Here is an 11,274-nt window from a genome sequence, read left to right on the forward strand (position 1 = left end):
GGGCTCCCGGCTCTGGGCTGGCAGCGAGTGCCTGGCTCCCTCGGCCCCGGATAGGGGCTCCCCACACGTGTCCTGGCCGGGACTTGGGGTGGGGGTGACTGGGGCGGGGCCTATCGTCCGCACTGACCCCCGCTGTTTGGAGATGGGGAAGCTGAGGCCGGAGGGAGTGAGGGCCCGTGGGTGTGGCCAGAGGAGCCTGTGCCAGGTCCCAGATCCTTCCTCGTTCACTCTCCGAGCCTCCAGCTGAGACGGCAGAGCTCCCGTCACCCAGACGAGGGCACTGTTAACAGTCCTGCCCCTGCTGCCCATCAGAGAGGCCAGTGACTTGTCCACGCCCCACAGCCAGGGAGTGGCAGACTGTAGGGGGGCGTGGGCGGCTCTGGTGTGCCGGTGTCCCCATGGGCCGAGCCTGTGTCCTGCTGGGGGACCTGGCGGGGGTGCTGCTTGCACGCAGGCAGTTTGCTCTGGTGCTCCTGTTCGGAAACACCCGTCATCTGGGAAGCAGTGAGGAAAGACACACAACTGCCCGCCTGTCCTTGGGCCCCTCAAGCGCCTTAGCCCGTGTGTTCCCAGCCCCTGGGCCCTTGCCCCCCGCCCCGGGAGAGCAACCAGCGATCACGTTGGGACCAGAGCCTGAAACTCTGGCAGAGGTTGAGAGGGTCTCGTGTGCCTGTTTGTCTTCCTGAGCCGGGCCTCCCCAGGGTAGGGAGGCTGTGCTGAGGGCCGGAGCCATGCAGCCTGGGAGCTGTCCAACGCCCTGTGATCGGCAGGGGTGCGTTCCCAAGGCACAGGAGAGGCTGCAGGCCCTGGTGTCAGGCTGCACTCCACCCCCACATCCGCGATAGTGTCCCTGAGGTGCAGGGGAGAGAAGCGGTCGGGCTCCCACCTATGCTGTCAGGCTCCTGTGGCGCAGAGTCCCCAGGAGAACGGGGCCCCTCGCCAGTAGGATGTCCCTGACGGACAGCTTCTGCTCGAACCCGTGCAGACACAGGGAGCTCACTGCCTCACCGAGCGGCTCCCCTCCACTTGCCCTGACGGACAGCTCGTTGTAAGTGCTACCTCGCAGTGACCATCCGGGGTCGCGCTTCTGTCCTCCCCCGGAGCATGGCCTTTCTCACCACCGCCAAGCCCACCTCATCCTGCGGGGCTGCGAGGGGCAGGCCGGCCAACAACGCCTGAGCTCTCACAGACATGAAGTCAGTGTCTCGACCTGTGAACTGGGGAGACCAAATCCAGCCCCTGCCCTGGCGCTGGCAGCGGAAGCTCCTCCCATCGGGGCCTTCGCCGTGTGGAAAGTTACCAGCGCGCGCAGCAGGCAGGGCGAGGAGAGCCCTCGTGGTGGCCGCAGCAGCCAGGGTTCTGGGGGTCCCGGAGCGTCCCTTCCGACCCTCAAGTCCCGCTCCCACACTTGCCTCTGGGCTCCAGGGGACGTGGCGCGAGGCTGGCCGTGCAGTGGGTCTCCCTGCGGTGCCGGGCCGCGCCTCACCCCCGTCGTCCATGTGTTACAGAAGAAGATGGACAGCCGCGAGTACCCCGATGCTCAGGGCTTCGCCGCCGACGTCCGGTTGATGTTCTCCAACTGTTACAAGTACAACCCCCCGGACCACGAGGTGGTGGCCATGGCCAGGAAGCTCCAGGTAACCGAGGTGCTGTCAGGTGGAGGGGCCTTCTGGGCACAGCGCAGGGGTCGGGGGGGTGACCAGCATCCCGGGGCAGGTGCCCAGGAAAGACGCAGGCCTCCCGGAGAACACGGGGCCCGGAAGGCCGCGGGAGAGCCTGCCCCGCACAACAGCCTTTCTCCTGAGTAGTGCCCAGCGCTGGCCAGGCCCCAGGCCTGCTTCCCGGGCACACGGGCAGACAGGCCAGCCTCTGCCCTCCGGGAGCGGCAGGCCCACGTTCCCGCAGGGAGCACGAAGGCCAAGAAGGCGGGTGTCCCTCTTCCCGCGGCTTCAGCCTCTGTGTGAGGGGGTCTTTGTCACCCGCCTCCCAGTGAGGCTGCCAGAGGCTGGGTCCCGTGACCTTCTGCCGAAGTCTGGGTGCTGCCCGCCTGTCCCTGTGCGGGTCACTGTGCTCCCTTCGTGATGTGTGTTGTTGCCTTTATTAACAGCGGCATCGAAATAGTAAAGATACTTTTGTCGATCCTGGAGAGAGAGTGAGCACAAGTTGAGGAAGGGGAAGGGAGAGGAGAGAACCCCAAGCAGCCTGGTGACTGAGCGCGGTACGACGGGGGCTCGATCCCCCCTGGAGGTCATGACCTGGGCTGAAGCCAAGCGCGGGCCACTTCACCGACTGGACCACCCTGGTCCCCCAGCAGCACCAAAAGTTTAAATGTTACATAATTGGGGGATTTAATTTTGGAAGAAAGAGTAAAAATTGTGGATCTCTATACGCTTCCAGCAGTTTTTTCCCCAGAATACAGGCTGTTTGTTGTGTGAGATGTCCTGGTCTTTTGCTGAGAACCCTTTTGAAGACCCCGTGAGGCAGCTCATGGTGTCCGCCCGGCGCCCGGAGGAGAGAGGAGGGAGAAGCGCTTTCATGCTGCTGGGTCCCCCCTGTGTCCTGTGGGCCTTTCCCAGGCTCTGCGGACGCGGGCTGCACCCTCTGCAGACCGGCTCCCCCTGCGGAGTCTGGCGCAACAGGCCCAGTGGTCCCAGTATGGCCGAAGCTGGCAGGAGTTGTGATTTTATGCTAGACCATGCCCCACCGTGTCTGGGAGCAAGAGGGCTTTGCCCCGTTGGGCTCCGCGTTGGCTCTGTGCCTCTCCCGAGCCTGCTGTAGCTCAAGGAGGAAGCGGGCGGCGCTGGTGCCGATCAGGGGTGCCGGCAGCGTGTGGCGGCCAGCGGCTCTGGCTCTGTTCCCGTGGTTTGGCTCTCAGCACTTTGGCCACAGAGGCTGTGAGTCACGATTCCCAGTGCACTGAGCAGTCATGGCCGTCCAGCTCTGGGGTCGGAGCCCTGCACGGGGTAGCCTCTGCTGTCAGTGCTTCTCCAGCCGTGGGCCAAGGGCAGACCGGACCGCCGTGCGCGTCTCTGCCTCTGGGGGTGTCTTCACCCCAGGAGAGTCCGGGACCGGGGGCTGACATCTCACAAGTGTGAACGGGAGCTCAGCGGGGAGGGAGCCCCCACGTGGCTGCGCACCCCCATCTGAAATGAATCTGGGCCTCCAGGAGAGGGGACCTTGGCTGGGAGGTGCCCCTGTGGGCCTGGGTCCTGCTCCGTGTGAGCTGGGGCTTTCCGAAGCCAGCTTTGACGGGACAGGACTCTTGCCTCTGGAGCCAACTTCTGGGCCTAACTTGGACCAAGAGGTGATGCTGTGGTAAAGCCCTGGGCGAGGTGTGGGAGAGAGCGTCCACTGGCCTCCGTACCTGGCAGCCAGGGGCCCCATAAAGGTCACAGATGACACAGAGGCACTCTGGCTGCTTTGCAGTGGGCGGCAGCCCGTAGGGTCTCTGACCCCGAGGCCCAGAGGACACGCAGATCTCCTCAGGAGGCATGTGTCCTTAATTAAGAGGGCTCGCGGACCAGTTCCTAGAAGGCTGCGTCTGTGGCTGGTGGCCCCGTGGCCCCTGCCCCTGGACCGGCACTCAGCGTCTGGACAGGGACGAGGGAGGGAGAGCAGGAGAGCAAGGTGGGGCGGGTGCTGCTCCGAGAGCCACTCACGGATGCTAAGGTCTGGGTCCCCCACCCCCGGGGCTGCCCCGTGGGCGTCCAGGACCTCAGGCGGCCCCTGCTTCCCCCCCCCAGGACGTGTTTGAGATGCGGTTTGCCAAGATGCCTGACGAGCCTGTGGAGGCGCCGGCGCTGCCCGCCCCCGCGGCCCCCGTGCTGAGCAAGGGCGCGGAGAGCAGCCGCAGCAGTGAGGAGAGCTCCTCGGACTCGGGCAGCTCCGACTCGGAGGAGGAGCGGGCCACGCGGCTGGCCGAGCTGCAGGAGCAGGTGAGCGCTGGGGCCGGGCCGGGGGCCGGGGGAGGGGTCCGCTCCGAGGGCCAAGCCGGCGCTGCAGGGCGGGGCGGGCCAGCATGGGGGGCTGACCTCAGCCGCCGGGTCGGTCGTGTCTAGTGGGCGCCGGCTCGGAGGCGGCCCAACGCTGGCCTCCGACGGGGAGGAGAGAACAGGAGTGGCCGCGGTCACCAGCGGGGGGGCGCGCGGGTGTTTGACCGGGGGCTGAGCCTCCTTAGAGGGGGCACCGCGGGGAGGGTGGTCCTGGGCATAGCCGCCCGGCAGCCCAGGGCCTGTGACGCCGTTTCCTGCCCTGGGAGATGATGCAGCTCTCGGGAGCCCCTCACGGCCCGCTCAGGGGTCGCAGAGATGGGAAGTGCGTGGCGCGCTTAGCACACGGCCAGGGAGGCACTGGCACGGGGTACACGTTAGCTGCCGGCCTGGGTTGTTTAACCTGGTGTGTCTGCCACGTGACGTGGCATTGGCTTCTAAATGGAGCCGTCGAAAACCTTTGTGCAGACGCATAAACCTCCGTGTGGGGTTGTCTTTGTCAGAAGAATCCCAAGCGGGGAGAAAAAGCAACTGTGCCCCTGTGCTGGCCTGAGTGTGCCACCAGGCTCATGGGTCGGCCCCTCGGCCACCCACGCGCCACGTTTCCGGCGAGGACGGTGAGGCCCGGGAGCTCTCAGCTCTGGCTGGAGTAGTGAGGGCAGAGGGGCCCCGATGCCCGCTGCTCCTGGCCCCGTCTGGCTTCGGCAGCAGCGCGTGGCCCCATGCTCCCGGCTCAGCCTCCCCACGTGTTTGATGTGGCTGCAAGGGCACCCCAAAGCCCCCTTGGGCCAGCCCCCAGGGAGCCCTGCTCAGCCACGTGCTATTTTCCAGCTGAAGGCTGTGCACGAGCAGCTAGCCGCCCTGTCGCAGGCCCCCGTGAACAAGCCAAAGAGGAGGAAGGAGAAGAAGGAGAAGGAGAAGAAGAGGAAGGACAAGGACAAGGACAAGGACAAGGAGAGGCACAAGGCCAAGTCCGAGGACGAGAAGAAGGCCAAGGTGGCCCCACCTGCCAAGCAGGCCCAGCCGAAGAAGGCGCCTGCCAAGAAGGCCAGCAGCACGGCCGCGGCCAGCAGGTGGGCTGAGGTGCCTTCAGGCCCCGGCAAGCCCAATGTCACCTGTCCTCGGTGCTTGTGTGCTGGGAGGGTCCTGGGTTTGGGCCTCTCCGCCTTGGCTGCAAATCCTGGTGACACGGAGACTGGGCTGATACGTGGAAAAATGGGCTGGGGGCTGGGTTGTCCTTGTCTCTCCCAGCTTCTGGGACAAAATGAGGCCTCTGGTGGCAAGACTGAGCTCTGGAGGTATCCCACAGCTCTCCGTGGGGCTGGCCTCTCGGGCTGGGGCACTGCCGTGGTCGCACTCTCTGCCACAGACTTCGGCAGCTCAAGCCCTTGGGGCCGTTTTCCTGCTTTGGGCCAAGGAGTTCTAGGGGCATCGCCTCGTAACACGGGTTCTACTTCCTGGTCCTCCCGCCTTTTGTCCTCCCTTCTCCTGCGTCAGGCCCTGCCGTGAGGACGGCCTGCCACGGACGGGACGGCAGGGAGATGAGCATGGCGGCGGGTGTCAGGCCGGCGCCGCTCCTGCCCTGTCGAAGAAGGGCTTCCCAGAGCAGGGGGACAGCTGTGCTGGAGGGAGCCCAGCAGCAGTCGGGATAGGGTTCCAAGAGACAGGAACAGCGGGGGCAGAGCCATGGACGCCAGCAGTGTTGGGAATTAGTGGGAACTGGGACAGAGTCGGTTCCACTGAGGAGCGGAGCCTGGTTTGGGAAAAGGGCTTGGGAGAGGCTGCTGAGGTTGGCCCGCTCTGTGCAGGCCTCTCGTTTTACCCGAGCAGGTGAAGGGAGGTCGTGAGGTGTTTGAGCTGGAAGCGGTCAGATCCTGGTCCGCGCGGGGAATGCAGTGGGATGCGGGAAAGGGAGGAGGCACAGCCTTGGGAGGTTTTCTGGTTCTGCAGGCCAGAGAGGCCAGGGTGGCCGTGGAGGGAGAGGCGGGAGGACAGTCCTCGGGGCCCGGAAGCAGGAGGGCAGGGCGTGGGGAACCGGGGGCTTGGGCCTTGGCTGCGGGGTGGTCAGCAGCATCAGCAAGGGGTGGGCGTGTTTTGTCCTCCCTTCTCTTTCCCAGCGGAGGCAGGAATCAGGTTTTCTTGTGACGTCTGCCTGGACTTGGGGTCCGGGTAACACTGGCCTTGAACATGAGTTGGGATGTGTTCTCCCCTATTTCCTGGGTCAGTTTATAGAGAGGGTATTAATTCTTGACTAGTAAGTAGCATTCCCCAGTGAAGGCTTCTGGGCCTGGAGTGTTCATTATGAGAAGGTTTTTAATGATGAATTCAGTTATTTGGGTAGATACAGGACTAGTGAGGTTTTTCAGTTTCATCTCGAGTGAGTTTTGGGGATTTGTGCTTTCGAGACATTGCTCCATTTCCCCCGAACTATGGAATTTTGGGACATTGGTTTGTGTGCCGTGTACCCTTGCTGTCTAACATCGGTAGGGCCTCTAGTGATGTGTCCTTTTTGGGGAGTCTGTCTTTTTTCGGGGTGAATCTGGAGAGAATGGAGGAGTTTTATTGGTTGTTAAAACAACCAGCATTTGATGACATTGGGTTTTATCTGCTTTCACTTCTTTTTGTTCATGGCCTTATTTTTATTACTTCCTGTTGCTTGTTTTGGACTTAATTTGCTTTTTTAACATAGAAACTTAGATTATTGACTTGAGACCTTCTTTTCTAACATAAGCATTTAGTACTATTTATGTCTGTCTGCACACTACTGTAGGTGTACTCCAAAAATTTGATGTGTGTGATCTCATCTAGTTCAAAATATTTTCTAATTTCCCTTCAGCCTTCCTCTTGGACCACAGGTTGCTTAGAAGTGGCTGTTTAATTTCCAAGGATCTGGAGATTTTTTTTCTGGACATGGTTCCGTTATTGGTTCCTGGCTTAATTCTGGTAGGGTCAGAACACATACCTTGTGTGATCACAGTACTTTTATTAAGATTTATTTTATGGCTGGGAACTGGGGAATGTTCCGTGTGGACTTGCACATGTGTTTTCGTGCTCTTGGGTTGAGAATGTTAACTGAAATGTCAGGGAAAAAACAAACCAGAAACGTGTCCGTTAGCTTAATTCGGAGGATGGCATGGCTGGGGCCTTCTCTCTTCTTGCTGATGGGCTTTACCAGTCACTGGGAGAGAGTCGCCGGGTCCTCAGTGGAAACTGTGAATGTTTCCACTGCCCTTCAGTTCTCAGTTTTGCTTCAGACACTCTAAAGCTTGGTTTTTAGGTTTATACAGGTTGAGGGCTCTCATGTCTTCTCAGTCATTCGATCCTTTTCTCATATGCCATGTCCCTCTGCTTCCTGACACTGTTCCTGTTTCCATGGTCTCCACTTTCTCAACACGGCCGCTGCAGCTTTCTTTCCGTTAGTGTTTGTGTGGTACAGTCCCCACACCCATTGCTTTTACTTGAATCTTCTGTCATTGTGTTTAACATAGGGTTGGTGGACCTCATGTGAGTCAGCTCTTACTTGTGATCCACTCCGACTCTGTCTTTTAGTTGGTGTGTTTTGGCCATTTATATTTAATGTAATGACTTGTGGAACTTGCATTTCCGTCTGCCGTTCCGTTATGTGTCTTCCCTGTAGGCTTTATTCCTCTGCCCCCTTTGCTGCCTCCTTTTGGATCATTTGAGTACGGAGATCAGTTTTTGGCCTGCTGTATCCGAGATGCCTGTGGAGTGCTGAGGGGAGCTGACCACTACAGTCTTTCCTGGCTGAGGCTTAGAGACCCCCAAGTGGGGAGCAGCTTCTGCTCTGACCTCTGAAACAGGGTCTTCTGTGTCCCTGCAGACACATATGCAGCCCTCAGACAGTCCAGCTGGCTTCTCTGCGTGGGGCACTACTTAGGGCTTGCCTCTCGGTAAAAGAGCCTCGTTCTGGAGAGGTGGAAGGCCAGGCAGAATAGGAGCGAGGGGCAGGCTCCACAGGGGCTGGGGGGACATGGACTGGCAGCTCCACGGGGGCTGGGGGGGTCAGGGGTAGGGACTCTACAGGGGTTGGGGGGACAGGGTCAGGGGCTCTGTGTCATGGTGTTCTTTGCCTTGTGCCACAGGCAGCCGAAGAAGGGCGGCAAGCAGGCATCAGCCTCCTACGACTCGGAGGAGGAGGAAGAGGGCCTGCCCATGAGCTACGACGAGAAACGCCAGCTCAGCCTGGACATCAACCGGTTGCCCGGGGAGAAGCTGGGCCGGGTGGTGCACATCATCCAGTCCCGGGAGCCCTCGCTCAGGGACTCCAATCCCGACGAGATCGAGATTGACTTTGAGACTCTGAAACCCACCACTTTGCGGGAGCTAGAGAGATACGTCAAGTCTTGTTTACAGAAAAAGCAAAGGAAGCCATTCTGTAAGTCGTGGGGACAGAACACCGTGCTCGCTGTCCCTACCCTCTCCCCTGCTTCCCCTCCTCCCCTCTCCTGCAGGCCTGGGGGGAAAGCCAGGCCATGGGGCGGGTCACTGCCCTTGCCCATTCATGTGCCCCAGAGACACCTGTCTGTGTTCAGCCAGGCCCTTCTTCCCTGCTCTTGGGCAGGCAGGCGGTGCTCACATGCCTTGGCCAGCCTGAGGACAGGCAGGAGCCCTGGTCAGCCCCCAGCCCAGCCTTCGCCATGAGCCTTCCTGAGGCTACGTTTGGGACCAGGGCTTGCAGGTGACCTCTTGATGAACCACTGCCAGGGCAGAACGGTTCCTCTTTGCCTGGAGTTGAGGGTCCAGAGACCTCCCAGGACAGACATCGGCACTGGCCCAGGCTTGTCCTGGAAGTCAGTGACTTCACTGGGTGGGGACCAGGTGCTGCCTGGGGCAGTGGGTCCTGGGGATTGAGAAGGGCAGGCCCGAGGCAGCCCCCAGCTGCAGGAGAGCTGGACAGTGGCCCCAGGAAACAGCCAGGGTGCACCTAGGCCTGCGTGTGGCCCTCTCAGTGGGCTTCCTCGCCTCCTCGGAGGGGTCAGTTGCTTCCTCCTGGATGTCCCGGGACCCCCGCAGTCAGCTGCGCTGACCCTTGGTAAGTTCCCCTGGGACTGAGAGGTGGTGGCCTCCCTGCTGAGGCTGAGGGAGAGCCGCATCCCTGCGGGAGGAGACACCTGCGAGTTTTGCACGTGCGAGCTCGGGCGGCAGCCCTGCGGGGCCCAGTGAGCCCCCGGGAGGGCTGGTGGCCCGCGAGGCCGCCCTGCCGAGCTCGTGGGGTGGCCGCGGGCCGGCTCAGCTCTGTGCTCCTCTGCAGCCACGAGCGGGAAGAAGCAGGCAGCCAAGTCGAAGGAGGAGTTAGCTCAGGAAAAGAAGAAGGAGTTAGAGAAGCGGCTGCAGGACGTGAGCGGGCAGCTGAGCAACAACAAGAAGCCGGCCAAGAAAGGTACCTGTCTGCGGGCGGCGCTGCTGCCCCCGCTCCCCTGGGCTCCGAGGGGCGGGGCGCGGCGGGCGTGACGGTGGGCGGAGTTAGGGCGTGGCAGGGGCGGGACTGGAAGTGGGCGGGGCAGGGGCTGCAGACCCAGCCTTCAGTCTGGGCCTTCAGCTGGGCGGCCGCATGCCCTTAGATGACGCTCTTGACACCCTGAAACCGCAGGTCCTTTGGGTCTCCCTCCTGCAAGGAGGTTGAGCCCATGGCGGCGTGTGGGAGAGCTCCCCCTGCCAGAACTGCCCAGCACCCCCGCAGAGGACTTTCTGGAAGGGCCTAGCTGTGGTCTTTGCGGGTGGACCCCGTGGCTTGAGAGGGACTGGGGTCCTGACCCCTGGCGTCAGGCTTTCTGGCTGTCCCCAGGCAGGAGAGACGTTCCAACTCCCTGCCCCCAGGCCCTGTGCTTTGCGGACGAGGTCTCTTACTCTAGGTGAGCAGGTGATTTCCCTGCTTCTCTCCTTCCTCTGGAGCCACGAGAAAGGGCAGATCCCGTTTTCCCAGCCCCAGGTAGTGAGCGTCAGAGTCCACGGCCACGGGGTGTCTGGATGCTGCGGCCCTGCCTGCTCCAAGCAGGGAGGGGCCCTCTGGTCTCCCCTGGGAAGGGCAGAGTAGGCGCCGTCTTCAAACTGCTGAGCTCCCCCCACGCTGCATCGGTTCCTCGTGGTGGACTGCTTTCGTGTTTTCTCGACTCTGGTGTATTCGATAGTTTGTGGGCCTCTGTGCCATGCTGACCCGCGCTTCCGCACCAGCTGTGTGGGCTTTTGCTCGCGCCGGTTCTGCAGTCCCAATCCAGGTGGGATCCAGTGACTCAGTTCCTTTCGGACGCTGTTGGCTTAGGGTTAGCCCAGAGCCCACAGGTGGGAGGCTCACCCGGACAAGACCACCTTTCTCCCAGACGCCAGCTGCAAGTCCAGGGCCTGCCTTAAACTGACCAGCAGGCTGTGCACGGGGGCTCCCATGACCCTCTGCTCAGACCTGGCGGCCTGTTAGGAAGCCCTTGTACGTGCCGCATACGGCCTTGTCCGCAGCAGCAAGTGGCAGAGGCGCAGGGAGAGGCACGAGGGGGCGCACAGCTTCCCTCCCCTCTCTGGGCATGCCCCTCCCCGCACGTCCGCGTGCCCCTGAGCCCAGAAGCTCAGCATCCAGAGTGTCGTGGTGCTCCTCTCCCGCAGCCTCTCTGCCCGCAGCTCCCAGCCCCGGTCCCGCGGCTTTCCTGGTGACCCACCATCCCCAGTCTCTCCTGAGCCTAAACTCAGGTGTGAGCCACAGGGGCTCCTTGTAAATAAGCAGACATTCCGCTCACTCTGGGGATGCCAGGGGTTCTCGGGACGCTGTGCCTGGGGCCCGGACAAAGGCCAGACGCATTTCTTTACCGTCCGGTACCCTCATGAATGCAGGCGTGCATCCCACTGAACCTCGGTTTAATGCTGGCGGAGCGACTGGGTGTGGAACCGGGGGGGCCGAGGCTCGTGACATGTCGGTGTGAAGCCGGGGGTGCTCCGGAAGAGCTTGGTGGGCGAGCGCAGGGGTGCGTGGGGGCGCGCCTCTCACCTGCCGCGTCTCCCCCAGAGAAAGCGGGCTCCGCGCCCTCGGGAGGGCCGTCCCGGCTCAGCAGCAGCAGCTCCTCCGGGTCCGGGAGCAGCAGTTCCAGCGGATCCAGCTCGGACAGCAGCGACTCGGAATGAGCTCTGCCCTCGGAGCAGAACAGAACCAGCGACGTCGCACACGCCGAAACTCTGCAGTGTTCCCTTCTCTGGTTAATATACTACTTTCGTTCCACGGTGTGCAGGTTTTCTTTTTAACTCAGTGTTATGGTATCTTCCAGTTTTTGCTTTAATAGGT

General features: G+C 61.8%; 1 protein-coding gene across 2 annotated transcripts in view; it reads left to right on the forward strand.

The window, feature by feature from the left end:
* BRD3 (bromodomain containing 3) overlaps positions 1-11,211 on the forward strand; it is a 30,572-nt gene extending 19,361 nt beyond the window's left edge. For both annotated transcript variants that reach the window (XM_082696242.1, XM_082696243.1), the window contains exons 7-12: positions 1,509-1,637; positions 3,744-3,935; positions 4,821-5,062; positions 8,093-8,385; positions 9,262-9,390; positions 11,002-11,211. In XM_082696242.1, coding sequence (XP_082552368.1) covers positions 1,509-1,637; positions 3,744-3,935; positions 4,821-5,062; positions 8,093-8,385; positions 9,262-9,390; positions 11,002-11,117 — 1,101 coding nt within the window. In that variant the 3' untranslated portion in view covers positions 11,118-11,211. The remainder of the gene's footprint in view (positions 1-1,508; positions 1,638-3,743; positions 3,936-4,820; positions 5,063-8,092; positions 8,386-9,261; positions 9,391-11,001) is intronic.
* Positions 11,212-11,274: the final 63 nt, after the last annotated feature.

The sequence above is a fragment of the Mustela nivalis genome, assembly GCF_964662115.1.
Source record: "Mustela nivalis genome assembly, chromosome: 13".
In the NCBI taxonomy this organism is placed as follows: Eukaryota; Metazoa; Chordata; class Mammalia; order Carnivora; family Mustelidae; genus Mustela; species Mustela nivalis.